Source organism: Mustela nivalis, assembly GCF_964662115.1.
Source record: "Mustela nivalis genome assembly, chromosome: 13".
Taxonomy (NCBI): Eukaryota; Metazoa; Chordata; class Mammalia; order Carnivora; family Mustelidae; genus Mustela; species Mustela nivalis.
In genome coordinates, this window is record NC_139032.1 from 16,853,025 (window position 1) to 16,866,004 (window position 12,980).

Genomic DNA, 12,980 nt, shown 5'->3' on the forward strand with positions numbered 1-12,980 from the left:
CCTTTATTCTAACTAGGATTGCCAGATAAAACCCTATATTCTGATGTGCGAAATCTGACAACCCTGATTCCAATGTCCTAGGGCATTGCAGTGGGCTAGAGCCCTTGGGATTTTCATCAAGACCAGGCAACCATCATTAGATTATTTAATGTCTCAACCTCAGCCAACCAAAACAGAACACTAGCTTTTTAAGGAAAAAAAAGAAAAATTTTTTTTTGGGGGGGCAGGGATAGTAGAAATTATTAGTGATCTTGTAAGCACAGTCTGAAAACCTATAAATATCTTTAATTGGGTTTGAGGATTTCCTCAGTGGATTAAGGATGATGGTTCTGAAGATTACCAATCTCAGAAGTTCATCAGCACATCCAGAACATGAAATACTACTATTCAGGGCCAAAAAGGGAGAGCAATCAAGCCACAACAAGACACAGAGGAAGCATAAATGCATATTACTGTGTGAAGGAAGCCAATGTGAAAAGTCTATAGATTATAGGATTCCAACTGTGTGAGATTTTGGAAAAGGCAAAACTATGGTGGAAATAGTAGAAGGCCAGTGGATGGTCGCCAGGGGTGATGGGCAGAGAGAGATGAAGAGACAAAGCACAGAGGATTTTAAGGCAGTGAATAGACTCTGTATGACAGTCTCATGATGGATATGTATTCTTATACATTGGTCCAAACCCATAGGATGTACAACAGCAAGAGAGAACCCTAGGGTAAACTAGAGACTTTGGGTGAAAATGATATGTCTATATAGGTTTATCTTTGGGTAAGAAAAAAAAAAGTACCATGCTAGTGAGTGTTGATAACAGGGGACCCTATGCACATGGTAGGAGCAAAGTCCACAGGAAATCTCTGTGCCTTCCCCTCTATTTCGCTGTAAACTTAAAATTTCTTTTAAAAAAATAGTCTTACAAAAGAAGTTCATCAACACATTCTACCTGATAATGTACGCGAAGGATGGCTGGTCCTAGCTGGGTGCATCTCGCAGCTGTTCTAAGGCCTCCTCCTCCTGTATTTGACTTGAACCCTAGATGGGCCTGCTGGAAGGCTTCCATGTGTGGGGCCCACTGTATGTACCATGCTACGCTCACTGTGCCGCACACAGCTGGGGCTGCTTAGTGAATCTTCCAGTTTTGCAAGATCTAGATTACGAAACTGGGGGACAAGTTTGCTCCTGGGTTATAAACTGGGTGGAAAAAAAGGATGGATTCCAAGGTACCTCCCTAAAACACTAGCTGTCATACTACGAAATGAGGAGACACAAAAATTACAGGGAAAATTTTGTAACCTAAATAAGCAATGTACCAACTGGATTGCATTCATTCAAAGTTGACTGCCCAGTGGTTTCTATCAGAGTTGTAAAAAAATTATGCCAAAGCACTGGACAGGATGTGGGTAGGCAACAGATGGTCCCCCAAGGCCTTATATTACCTTTGTATGCAGTTGGCTCCTCCATAATTATCTCATTCTTTACCTTTACACATTTAACTTTTTATTTATCCTCCTCGCAAAATTATTTGAAATTAAAATCCATGCTGGTAGCCAAAACCACTGTAGTCTTTCCAGCTTCCTCTTCCTGTGTGGAATGACACCATGGATGTCCCCAGGGGTTGCTCTGTGTTGCTGAACTCATCCTGTGGGGGTCAGTCCAAGGGAAAGCTAGTAGTGAGTTCTGAATTCTAAGTAAATCTCAAAGCCATCTTTATACATCCCACAGTTGCTGCAGATTCTTAGAAGCAATGACAAATGTAGGTTGTTAAACTTGGAAACAATAGGAAAACAATCTGGAAATTAACAAACTGCCTTTGGCAAAAGACTCTGCATACCCAGGGTGTATGGATTGTGCAATAAATCAATATAAGGAGATATAACTGGTGACAGGTAGTGCCTTTGGGGATCACCCAGGTATAGATATCCAATAAGGGGTTAATATCCAAAATATATAAAGAACTCATACAACTTAATGAAAAAAAAACCTGATTGCAAAATAGGAAGAAGTCTGGAATAGACTTTTTTCCTAAGAAGACTTGCAAATTACCTACAGTCAATGAAAAGACATTCAACATTACTCATCAGAGAAATGCAAATCAAAACCACAATGAGATTTCTACCTTAGACTGGTCAGAATGACTAATACCAAAGAGACAAGAAATGGCAAGTATCGGTGTTGATGTAGAGAAAAGGAAACTCTTGTAGACTATTTGGTAGGAATGTAAATTGGTACAGCCACTAGGGAAAACAGTATGGAGATTTGTCAAAAATTAAAAATAAAAATACGGTATGATCCATTTTCCTCAAAGAAAATACAAACACTAATGTGAAAAGATATATGCATCTTAAGTTTCTAGCAGCATTCCTTACAATAGCCAAATTACAGTAGCAGCCCAAGTGTCCATTGATAGATGAATGGTTGAAGAAGATGTGGTATACATATAATGGAATGTTCCTCATCCATAAAAAAAGAATGAAATCTTACCATTCATGACAACATGGATGGACTTAGAGCATACGATGTTGAATGAAATAAGTCAGACAAAGAAAGACCAATACCATATGATTTCACTTCTACATGGAAGCCAAAAAAAAAAAAAAAAAAAAAAAAACCAAGATAAATGAACAAACAAGTAGATTTGTAACTACAGATAACAAACTGGTGGTTGCCAGAGGGCAGGGGGTGGAGTGGGAGGACGGGTACTATAGTGAAAGGGATTTGGAGGTACAAACTTCCAGTTATAAAATAATTAAGTCACAGGAATGGAAAGTACAGCATAGGGAATATAGTTAATAATATTGGAATAACGTTGTGTGGTGGCCAATGGGACAATACTTGGCGTGGTGGACACTTCGTAATGTACATAATTGTTGAATCACTGTTGTACACCTGAAACTGATATAATATTGTATGTCAACTACACTTCAATTGAAAACTTAAAAATAATAAAATGGCTTTGAATTGATGTCACTACAGGCAGCCCCCAATCTAAGAAGCTGCTGGATAATAAAGGTTTATTCTCTAAACTGTTGTTCAGAGCTCAGAATTTTTTTTCCATAGAAACACCATATGATGGAGCTCACTGATCAGACATGAAAGTTGATTTAACTACTAGTGATTGTGAAGGACAGGACCCAAGGATCTACTTCAAATTCAACTAACCACTCTGTACAGTGTTCTTCTCGTGGGAAGACCTATATCAAGTTTCAACTCACAATGTCAGGCACATTCCATGTCCCCCATCCACCTCCTTGCTCGTTTTTGAAATTCTCAGCAAAAACACCAGGACCTTCCTAATGGAATGAATGAGAATTCAGGTCTCCTGTCTCTAAATCCTTTTTGGAAGTTATCCCTTAATATCTGAACAAAAGGTAATGTTGGGTCAGTCATTCTTAGGGTCTCGGAATTAGGAGAGTAGGGTGTTACCTCCACAAAAACGGAGCCTGTAGATTCTGACCTCCTCTACTTGGTGGGTCATAAGGGGTTAAGGCAGAGAGTATGATTGAAAGAACATTTACTATAGGTCAACAAATGTGAATTTGAATCTTGACCATTATCTATATACACTTGAATGAATGACTTAACATATCTGGGTCTTACTTTTCATTTATTTAAAAAAATAATAAATAGGGGAACCTTAGTCTTCAATCAGGCAAACATCTGACTCTTGATTTCAGCTCAGGTCATATCGGGCTTGCGAGATCCAACCCTGTGTCAGTCTCTACACTGGGCGTGGATCCTGATTGGGGTTTTTTCTCTTTCCCTCTGCCGCTCTCCATGTCTGTCTGTCTGTCTCTCTCTCTCTCTCTTGAATTAATTAATTAATTAATAATAGTAATAAATAAATAGCATGTCAAATTTTTGGAAAGAAAGGTTTTAGCTTTCAAGAGAACTTCTAAGGAATCCATCCTCCCCAAATTAAGAACAAGTGGTCAAAAGGATCTGCTAAATTCTTTTAGCCCTGCCTTTTAAATTCTGAGTTTAGTCTTTCTTAGAAGCTGCCTGACCATGATTTCCTCACTAACTGAGTATCAGGACCCTCCAAACTATCTGCTATCATTTTCCTCCTTCATATTAGTTAAACAATAAGCAGAATGACAAAAGTTTTATACCCTTTCTACAAGATTTCCCATTCTCCAAAAATCTTTCTTTTTTGCTGTCATCAAAGATCTATCACTTCGCAACCCTCCATTTCCAAATGAGCATTTACATTGACTGGACTTCTAGGTCTTCACTTGGTGTCTTGCAGAATTTCCCACCATCCCCATCTCCTCAATCAATCCATCCTTCTACTTCAATTTGCTTGACATGTTCCTTGCTCCTAAGAGTTTTGGACTCAAGACAGGTTGAAATCTAAGGTCAGCCCTCATAATTTAGGATCACTTTTTTTTTTTTTTCCTTTCAGGAAAAGGAGCACTTAATTGCTTATCCTGTGTGTGGAGCTACCATCTAGCTGGAGGAATCTGCGCCTCAGACTGTCTGGTGGGAGAATACAGAGTGGGAGAGGTACTGAGAGCTGGGCAGGCTGTGCCCTCCTCCATTTCTGCAGAGGTGTGGGAGGTCTTTCTGGGAAAATCAGGAAGTCTTACAATTCCCATGCTTGCTCTAGTTTTATAACCTTCTACCACCGCATCACAGAAGGATGCTACCCACCTGTAGCCTTCATCTCCAAGCAACTGAGATGACCTAAGATAAATAATTGGGAAGTTAGATAATGAGGACCTCAGATTTATCTCTACATTCATTGCTCATGATCTTAAAAGTTTCGGCGCCACTTAAGAATATTGTATCAGAGATTAAAAAAATATTAGGGTGCCTGGGGGCTCAATCAGTTGAGCATCAGACTCTTGATTTTGGCTCAGGGTCATCATCTCAGGGTCCTGGGATCAAGCCCCAGGTCAGGTTCTACATTCAGTGTGAAGTCTGCTTGAGATGCTCTTTCCTTTTCCCTCTGGTCCTTCCCCACTCAACACCCCCCCAATAAATAAATCTTAAAAGAAAGAAGAAATATCTTCTCTCCTACTCCTCTGCTATCTGACCTGAAATGCCTGAATAATGTCAAAACTACACAACTGCTGCAGGCCTTCCATTTCCTCCACCCTGCACAGTGTATTAAGAGAGATATATTTCATTTCCTTGCCTAGAAACCAGGGAAATTCTGAATTCACTAACTTCTTGTGCTTCCAGTAGAAACTAAGCAAATCTCTCCTTGGTGAAATTAACATGACCCAACATATTCACATAGGAGTTCTCTTTATATCCTTCCACCTTGGAGAAACTCCTCAATTTCAGAGAGATTAGATAATTTGCGAACGATCACCTGGGTAGTAAGTAACCAAGTTGGGATATTGAACCCAGGGATCCTGACAGCTAACCCAGGATTTGGTAAGACAATCACAGCTGAGACAGGACCCTATCAGCACCTGAAATGTGCTCAAAGGTTCAACAAAGGCAATTTCCATTCCTTTCTTTTCTACCATACCACCCTTCCAAAGCACGGAAGTAAAACAGGAAGACATCGACATTTTTAGCACCACTGAAGCAGCCTCTTGTCAGGAGGGAAGCCACTTTCTCCTTATCTCTTATTTTACTGTTTTAGCTAAACAGTCACAAATATTATGATGGGGCAGGGTCACACGCGGCATCTAACAGCACAGAGGCCAAGTGGACTAATGAGTGCAGGTGTCAGGTCAAAGAAAACCCCAGGGCATACCTGATGAAACGTGGCATTTGATGGGTCACCTGTGTTGGTGACATTGGAGCAAGGTGCTGGGGATTCTCTCAACTAGGACAGCACAAAAAGAGGGTCCCTGCCCCTCAGCTGTCTGGGCTGTTGCCATGTGGGAGTGATGACCGTGTTGACAGTCTAGTTTTTAAAGAGAAACTAGGAACTGATTTACAAGTGAAATATCCCAGTTTTGAAATGTGGGCAATGAACTGAAAATTTTATAAAGGGTGAAGGTCCATTTCGTAATGAGCCAGACACAACTTGTCCTTGACCAGGTACAGCACATGAGCTGTCTGTTCTGTAACTTGTGCGGTTCTAGAAGCCTGTTCTCCCACTGTTGTTACCAGAGGATCTCAGATGCAGAGACCCAGCCGTGGTTTCCCCCAAGTGCAGCCAGGTGGGTCTTTCACCTTAAACCGTGAAAGTGGACCCAGAACAAGCTGTCTTTCTTCTGTCCCCTTCCTCATGGAGACAAGATGGAACTCCCACCTGGGAACTCCAGTGCCTTGTTGATTCCTCCACACTCAAAAAGAATCTCCCAATTGTTCTTACCAGGGGGAGAAGTTTAACTGTGAAAAATGTGATGGGAGCTGCGTGGAATGCAAGGGACCTGGCACTAAGAACTGTACCGTGTGCCCTGCCAACCTGGTGCTGTTTGTGGATGATGGCCGTTGCCTGCACTGCTGTAATGGGTCCGATTCCTCTAATGCCCAGGACTGCTGTGACTGCCGGAACACCACAGGTGAGCTGAGAGGAAGAGCAGCCTGCAGAGGAAGGGCCTAGACTCCAGAAGGGGATGAGAGCACAGGGGAGAGAGGATAGAAAGTTCTGGAGAACAAATAGAGCGATCTTTTTATTGAATGCCTGCTATGTGCTTACCATCCCTAAAACTTTCTGTCCATCAACTCATAGAAGTAGATCCTTTTAAATTTTTTTAAAAACATTTATTTATTTATTTCAGAAAGAGAGTGTGAGAGCACAAGTCAGGGGAAGGACAGAAGGAGAGGGAGAGACAGAATCTTCAAGAAGACTGCCTGCTGAGTGTGGAACCCAACTCGGGGCTTGATCCAAAGACCCAGAGGTCATGATCTGAGCTGAAATCAAGAGTCAGCCAGTTAACCAACTAAGCCATCCAAGTGCCTCTAAGTATATTTTTTGAAAGGAATCTCTACACCCAACCTGGGGCTCTAACACATGACCCCAAGAGTGCTCTATCTACTGAGCCTGCCAGGCACCCCTATAAGTAGGTATTTTTAATCCCCTTTTGCAGATGAGGAGACCAAGATTCAAAGAGTTTGATTAGCATGTTCAAGTCCACAACAATGTTAAGGGCTCATTTGGAGTTAGACTGTAGGTCCTTCAGACTGCAAAGCCTGCATTCTTTCCACTACCGTGCCACCTCTAAGACAACTCGAGTTGGTCTAGAATCTCATCTTTTAAAAAAGATTTTATTCTACAGAAGAGAGAAAGCGTGCACACACACACGGGCACGTGAATGAGGGGAGAGGGAGAGGGAGACTCTCATGCAGACCCCTCACTGAGCGTGGAACCAGACTCAGAGCTCAATCTTATGACCCTGAGATGATGACCTGAGCAGACAATAAGAGTCAGACCCTTCACAGACTGAGCCACCCAGGTGCCCCTAGAGTATCTTATTTATAAACGTACTATCTTCTTTTCTATTCTTCTCTCCTGGGCCGGGGGTGGGGGGGAGAATCAACTATCAAAGAAGCTGATGTCAGTGTTACCTTGATTCTGCTATAGACTCATTCTATGGAAGTTAGCCCAAGTCTGGGGCTCCCCTTAGGGACTTAAAGCATTTTATTTATTTTTTTTAAAGATTTTATTTATTTGACAGAGAGAGATCACAAGTAGGTAGAGAGGCAGGCAGAGAGAGAGGAGGAAGCAGGCTCCCTGCCAAGCAGAGAGCTCGATGCGGGGCTCGATCCTGGGACCCTGGGATCATGACCTAGCTGATGGCAGAGGCTTTAATCCACTGAGCCACCCAGCGCCCCGACTTAAAGCATTTTAAAAATGAACATTCGACAAAGGCTAAAAGGAAACAAAATTCCTTTTACCAATTCCCAGGCCCTCAACTGCCTCCTTCTCCCAACCCCATCCATATGTATATGGGTACTTGGGCTTCACAGGCCACAAACTCAGAAAGATCCCAAATGGAGTGATTCATAAATAAATAAATAAATAAATAAATAAATAAATATTTAGTTATTTAGTTATAAAATATTTGTATTTATGTGTTTACTATTATATATTTTTCCTCTTAAAATACATTCTCTAGTCCAGAAGCAGATCATTCCCTTGGGGTTTAGATGTATCCTGGCCTGACAAAAAGACATCATATTTATATGAACCTGTCCATGTATAAGTGAAGAAAAGCTCTGACCCATACTGCTACTGACCATTTTTTTTTTAATTTTTCTTGTTAGCTTTTTCAATTAAATTCTAAAATCATCTTTCCAAAAACGAATGATTTCCTTCTTTTAGCTTTCCTACCCCCACAAATACCTGGTCTCTACAGCCTTTCATACATAACCACCGTCAGAGCCTGATTGCCTAATATCCACGTTATGTCAGCTAAGAGTAATAACCCTCATTACATCAGTGGCTTTAAATGAAACCAGAAGTGGGTGCACACTGGATGTAGAGTTTCTCCAAGACTGTTCCAACTAACAGCAGTTTAGTCAGCCTTCCTGGGCTTTCTGTGGCACTTGAAGATCTCCCTGGGACAACTCTACAAAAGTCTAAATACTCTTGATTACCTGCTCATTTTTTTTTACGGAGACACTCTGCTCCTTCAAAGAAACCAGATCACAGAAGCTGACCCTGACTCTGCAGACTTGAGCCTGGAGCAGAGAAAGACAGGATTGCATATGGCGCCCTAGTACCTGAAACAATCTCGAAATACCTTTTATTGATTCTCCTGCCCTAGGCCATATTTCTCTCCAAGCACCACACACAGATTGCTTATCCATCCCTCTGGTGCTTTAATATTTCCTCCAGGGAAAAATTCTGTGCTGATATTGTTAATGTCAAAGGCAATTATGATAGTGCTATTATGTTAGAAGAGGAAATTCTATTTGATAGGAAAAATCCCATGAGGATGAAAGTTTGGACAAAACAGGCAACTTATTTATCACTAGCAAAAAGAAAGGGAGGGGCGCCTGAGTGGCTCAGTGGGTTAAGGCCTCTGCCTTCAGCTCAGGTCATGATCCCAGGATCCTGGGATCGAGCCCCGCATCGGGCTCTCTGCTCAGCGGGGAGCCTGCTTCTCTGCTACTTGTGATCTCTGTCTGTCAGATAAACAAACAAACAAATAAATGAATAAATAAAGATAAATACACAGTGGTGGTGAATCAGACCTAATTGACCAGTACGTAATAAGCAAAAATAATGGCCCCTCAAATAACTGGCAGCAGAATTAAATCCATTAAGCTAATGTATATAATACACCTAGAATCTCATAAAAGAATCCTGGGGGCAGACTCTGGTGGTTCAAAAACCACTTACGGAAAACTTACCCTGTATTTCAACTTGTACATCCAACAGAGCCTGCTAGTTTTTTCCCCGGTGCTCTCTTACTCTTTCACTGGTGGATGAACAACAGGGGGACAACAGGGGACAGGGTTCTCAACTTCAGAAATCGTCGTTATGATACAGGAGTCTCCTATCCCTCAACTTGGTTGTCAGAATTTTAAGAAGTTACGTCTCTTCCTATCAGAGTAGGGCTACAGAATGCATGACCCAAAAACACAGTTGTCAGAGTGTATGCCCAAATGTCTCCGGTCCCTAGCATTCAATCTGGATTCCTGGGTTCAAATTTTAATTGCTCCACAGACAAGCTTTTACCTCTGACAGGCAACAATTCATGTCCTCTCTGTGGGTCTCAGTTTCCTCAACTGTCAAGCAACAGACTGACCTAAATTTTTTTTTTTTTTTTTGTATCATCGCATTGTGTTCTACTGACTGGAGTCAGTCAACTTGGTATTTATTTTTTTTTAAGATTTTATTTATTTATTTGACAGACAAGAGATCACAAGTAGGCAGAGAAGCAGGCAGAGAAAGAAGAGGAAGCAGGCTCCCCACAGAGCAGAGAAACCAATGTGGGGCTCGATCCCAGGACCCTGGGATCACGACCTGAGCAGAAGGCAGAGGCTTTAACCCACTGAGCCACCGAGGCACCCCTCAACTTGGTATTTAAAACAAATCTCCAGGGGTCCCTGTGTGGCTCAGTTGGTTGAGCGTCAGAATCTTGATAATTAGCTCAGGTCTTGATCTCAGGGTCATGAGTTCAAGCCCCATGTTGATTTTCATACTGGGCACATGGAGCCTACTTTAAAAAATAATAATAAATAATAAAACATATCCTATTCTCCAGCTGATTTACCTTTTCTCTATATTTAGCTATGAAGAGTCTGTCCTGCCAGTCTTCAGGTCATTTCCTGGGTTACTTACATTAATGTGGATGTTATCTAGATGGGATACTCCACCATCTTCTCCAGAAGTCTGACCTAATTAATTTCTAAGTCCCCCCCCCCCCCACAACTCTCAAAGTCAATGGTTTGGGGGCACCTGACTGGCTCAGTCAGGTAGAACAAGTGATTCTTGATCTCGGGGTTGTGAGTTTGAGCCCCATGTTAGGCATAGAGACTACTTAAAAAAAAAAAGAAAGTCAATGGTTTTATAATCTTCTCTGCCCTTGAATATTGGACCAGGTTGAAGGGTACCTGAGGAAAGGAATCGGTCTTAGAGAAAGTCAGAGTTTAAACAAAAAACAGAGCATTTAGCAATAACTGAAGCACGGCCCAAGATGGAGTATTTTATTAAGAAGGAAATAGAAGAATCAATTGGTCAGGTTGGATACCTGGTGACTGACTCATTAGGTGTGAGGGGACTCTATGTCTCAAATGATCTTCAGTGTAGAAGGGTTTGTTGAACTCGTCCGACACAAACAGGGACTCTCAGGAGGTACATTGTACAATTCTGTAGAGTGTTGTGCCCTCTAGGAAAACCAGAGGTAATGATTCTGCCATTTTAGTTTTCAAAGATAAAGCAAAGCTTTTTACTTCAGAAGCTAGTTTTCCTCATTGCTTTTCTTCTCTCCCATGCTTCTCCACTCTGCTCTTTCTCTGGGGTCTTCTTCCAACAGAGGAGTGTATCTTTCAAGCAAGTGACATTGGGACTGCCAGTGAACATACCAAGATAACCCTGCTCATCACCTCCTCCATTATGCTGGTGCTTCTGCTCGGGGCAGCTGTGATCGTCTGGAGGAAATCGCGGGGCCGAGTCCAGCCAGTGGCGAAGGCTGGCTATGAGAAGCTGGCCAACCCTAGCAAGTCCTATGTTTCCTATAAGAGCAGCCATAGTGAGAACACCAGCTTTGAAGAGGATCAGGTGATTGAGTATAGGGACCGGGACTATGATGAGGATGATGATGATGACATCGTCTACATGGGCCAAGATGGCACTGTTTACCGGAAATTTAAGTATGGGCTTCTAGATGATGATGATGAGGATGAGTTGGAATATGATGATGAGAGTTACTCCTACCAGTAGACAAGAGCCCACCACCCTATGGGGCAATCCTGCCCCATTCCACTCACAGGCATGCATGTGAATATTATAGTTTGGGGGTTTTATCCCCATACAGTGGGCTGATGTGTGGGTGTTTGTCTTGTCTCTTAACCATGAGTCCAACTAGAGTATGTAAGAGTATGTAAGAATGCTGAAATAATTTGTTCTTCTTTTGAGTGGTTAAACTCAGTTAACCATAACTGAGGAACAAGGATAAAATTCAGAGAGATTTCCCTCAAAATAATAAATCAAAACACAGGAAGTTTAAAAAAAAGTGAGATTTTTACATTTCATGAGATTAAAAAAAAGTGGACCTTTGTTTCTGTTAGGAATTCTGTAAATGATTTGGGGGGTGGGGGATGGGGAGAGAAAAGAGTTGTTTGTTTCAGGGAATCTTCCTCCCCTGTTAGTGTCATCTTTAGGCAAAGGTTGGTTCTTTTTGGGTCATCTAAAGAGGGTCCTCCTCCTTCTGCTACTTATCACTCCCCTCCAGACTGCCCCTGAGGAGAAGATGATACTACCTGGGCTAAGGGGGTTCCCAACCTACTTAGAGATGAGGAAAGAAAAGGGAGTCAGCATCAGAGCCAAGGAGCCCTGTGCTCAATGGGCTCTGGTTCTTCTGCAGGAATCCACAGCCAGTCTGTTCTAGGGACAAGCAAGTTCGGGCAGAACATAGGTAGCAGCAAGCCAGCAGGACAGAAATCATTACATTTCCAAGAATTGCAGCATTACACACTCATAGTTTTCTAAGAGCTTCTGCGGTGGGAAACACCCACTAAGACATCAAGTAATAGAGAAAAATGGTAGAGTTAACTTAACATAAATGGGGGTAAAATGACAAGAACTGCATCCACTCTGGAAAAACAAACAAACAACTTTGTAGCTTTCATTGGCAGCCTGTCATGGACCTGAGAACTCACGGTAGAAAAAGTTGGAAAGGATTCTAACATGGAAAATCCCAACGCCCTGCTGGCGAGTGTTATCCCAACCTTCTAGCACTCTCTACCTCTAGGATCCATTTCTAGACATCCTAGGCTCTCCTTGGTACACGCTCTTGTCAAGTACAGGTTCAGGTTTGTGCACTGGGCCATTGTCTACCAACAGTAACACAAAGAGAGGGGCTCTTACCATGTGAAATTACATAAACCAGGTTTTACAGATTTTCTTGTCCAAACAGAAGTTACAGGCAGTGCTGGCAGGGGACCACAAAAAAAAAAAAAAAAAAAAAAGAATGACATTTTCAGACGACAATGCTGCTCATAAAAACATTTATCGCACACCTCCTAGGTATCGAGATAATTCCTTTAAGAAAAAAGTCACTTCACTTAGTATCAGGACTTCATGGGATTGAATACTGATACTGTTACTACCCTGTTTTTATAGGAAATCTAAGACTTTTGAGAGGTTAAGTTAAGAGCCCAAGGTCACAGAAGGCTAATCAGGATTCCAGCAAAAAGAATGACCCTGATGGGCATATACTTAATAGCTATGCTCTACTGGCACAAAATAAGAAGCAACCTAAATATAGTATAAAAGGGTGGTTATTATTTTATTTCATGATATGGCAACTATATTATCTTTACTAAATTCATGAATTTTTCTTTTCTTTTAACATAATGTATCACTGACACAGGAAATCTCAGTGAAGAAGCCTTCAGAGTACTG

At 41.7% G+C, this 12,980-nt stretch overlaps 1 protein-coding gene across 2 annotated transcripts in view; it reads left to right on the forward strand.

Moving 5' to 3' along the window:
* Positions 1-11,634, forward strand: part of PCSK5 (proprotein convertase subtilisin/kexin type 5) — a 449,308-nt gene extending 437,674 nt beyond the window's left edge. For both annotated transcript variants that reach the window (XM_082694464.1, XM_082694465.1), the window contains 3 exons: positions 4,401-4,501; positions 6,279-6,465; positions 10,891-11,634. In XM_082694464.1, the coding sequence (XP_082550590.1) occupies positions 4,401-4,501; positions 6,279-6,465; positions 10,891-11,297 (695 nt within the window). In that variant the 3' untranslated portion in view covers positions 11,298-11,634. The remainder of the gene's footprint in view (positions 1-4,400; positions 4,502-6,278; positions 6,466-10,890) is intronic.
* Positions 11,635-12,980: the final 1,346 nt, after the last annotated feature.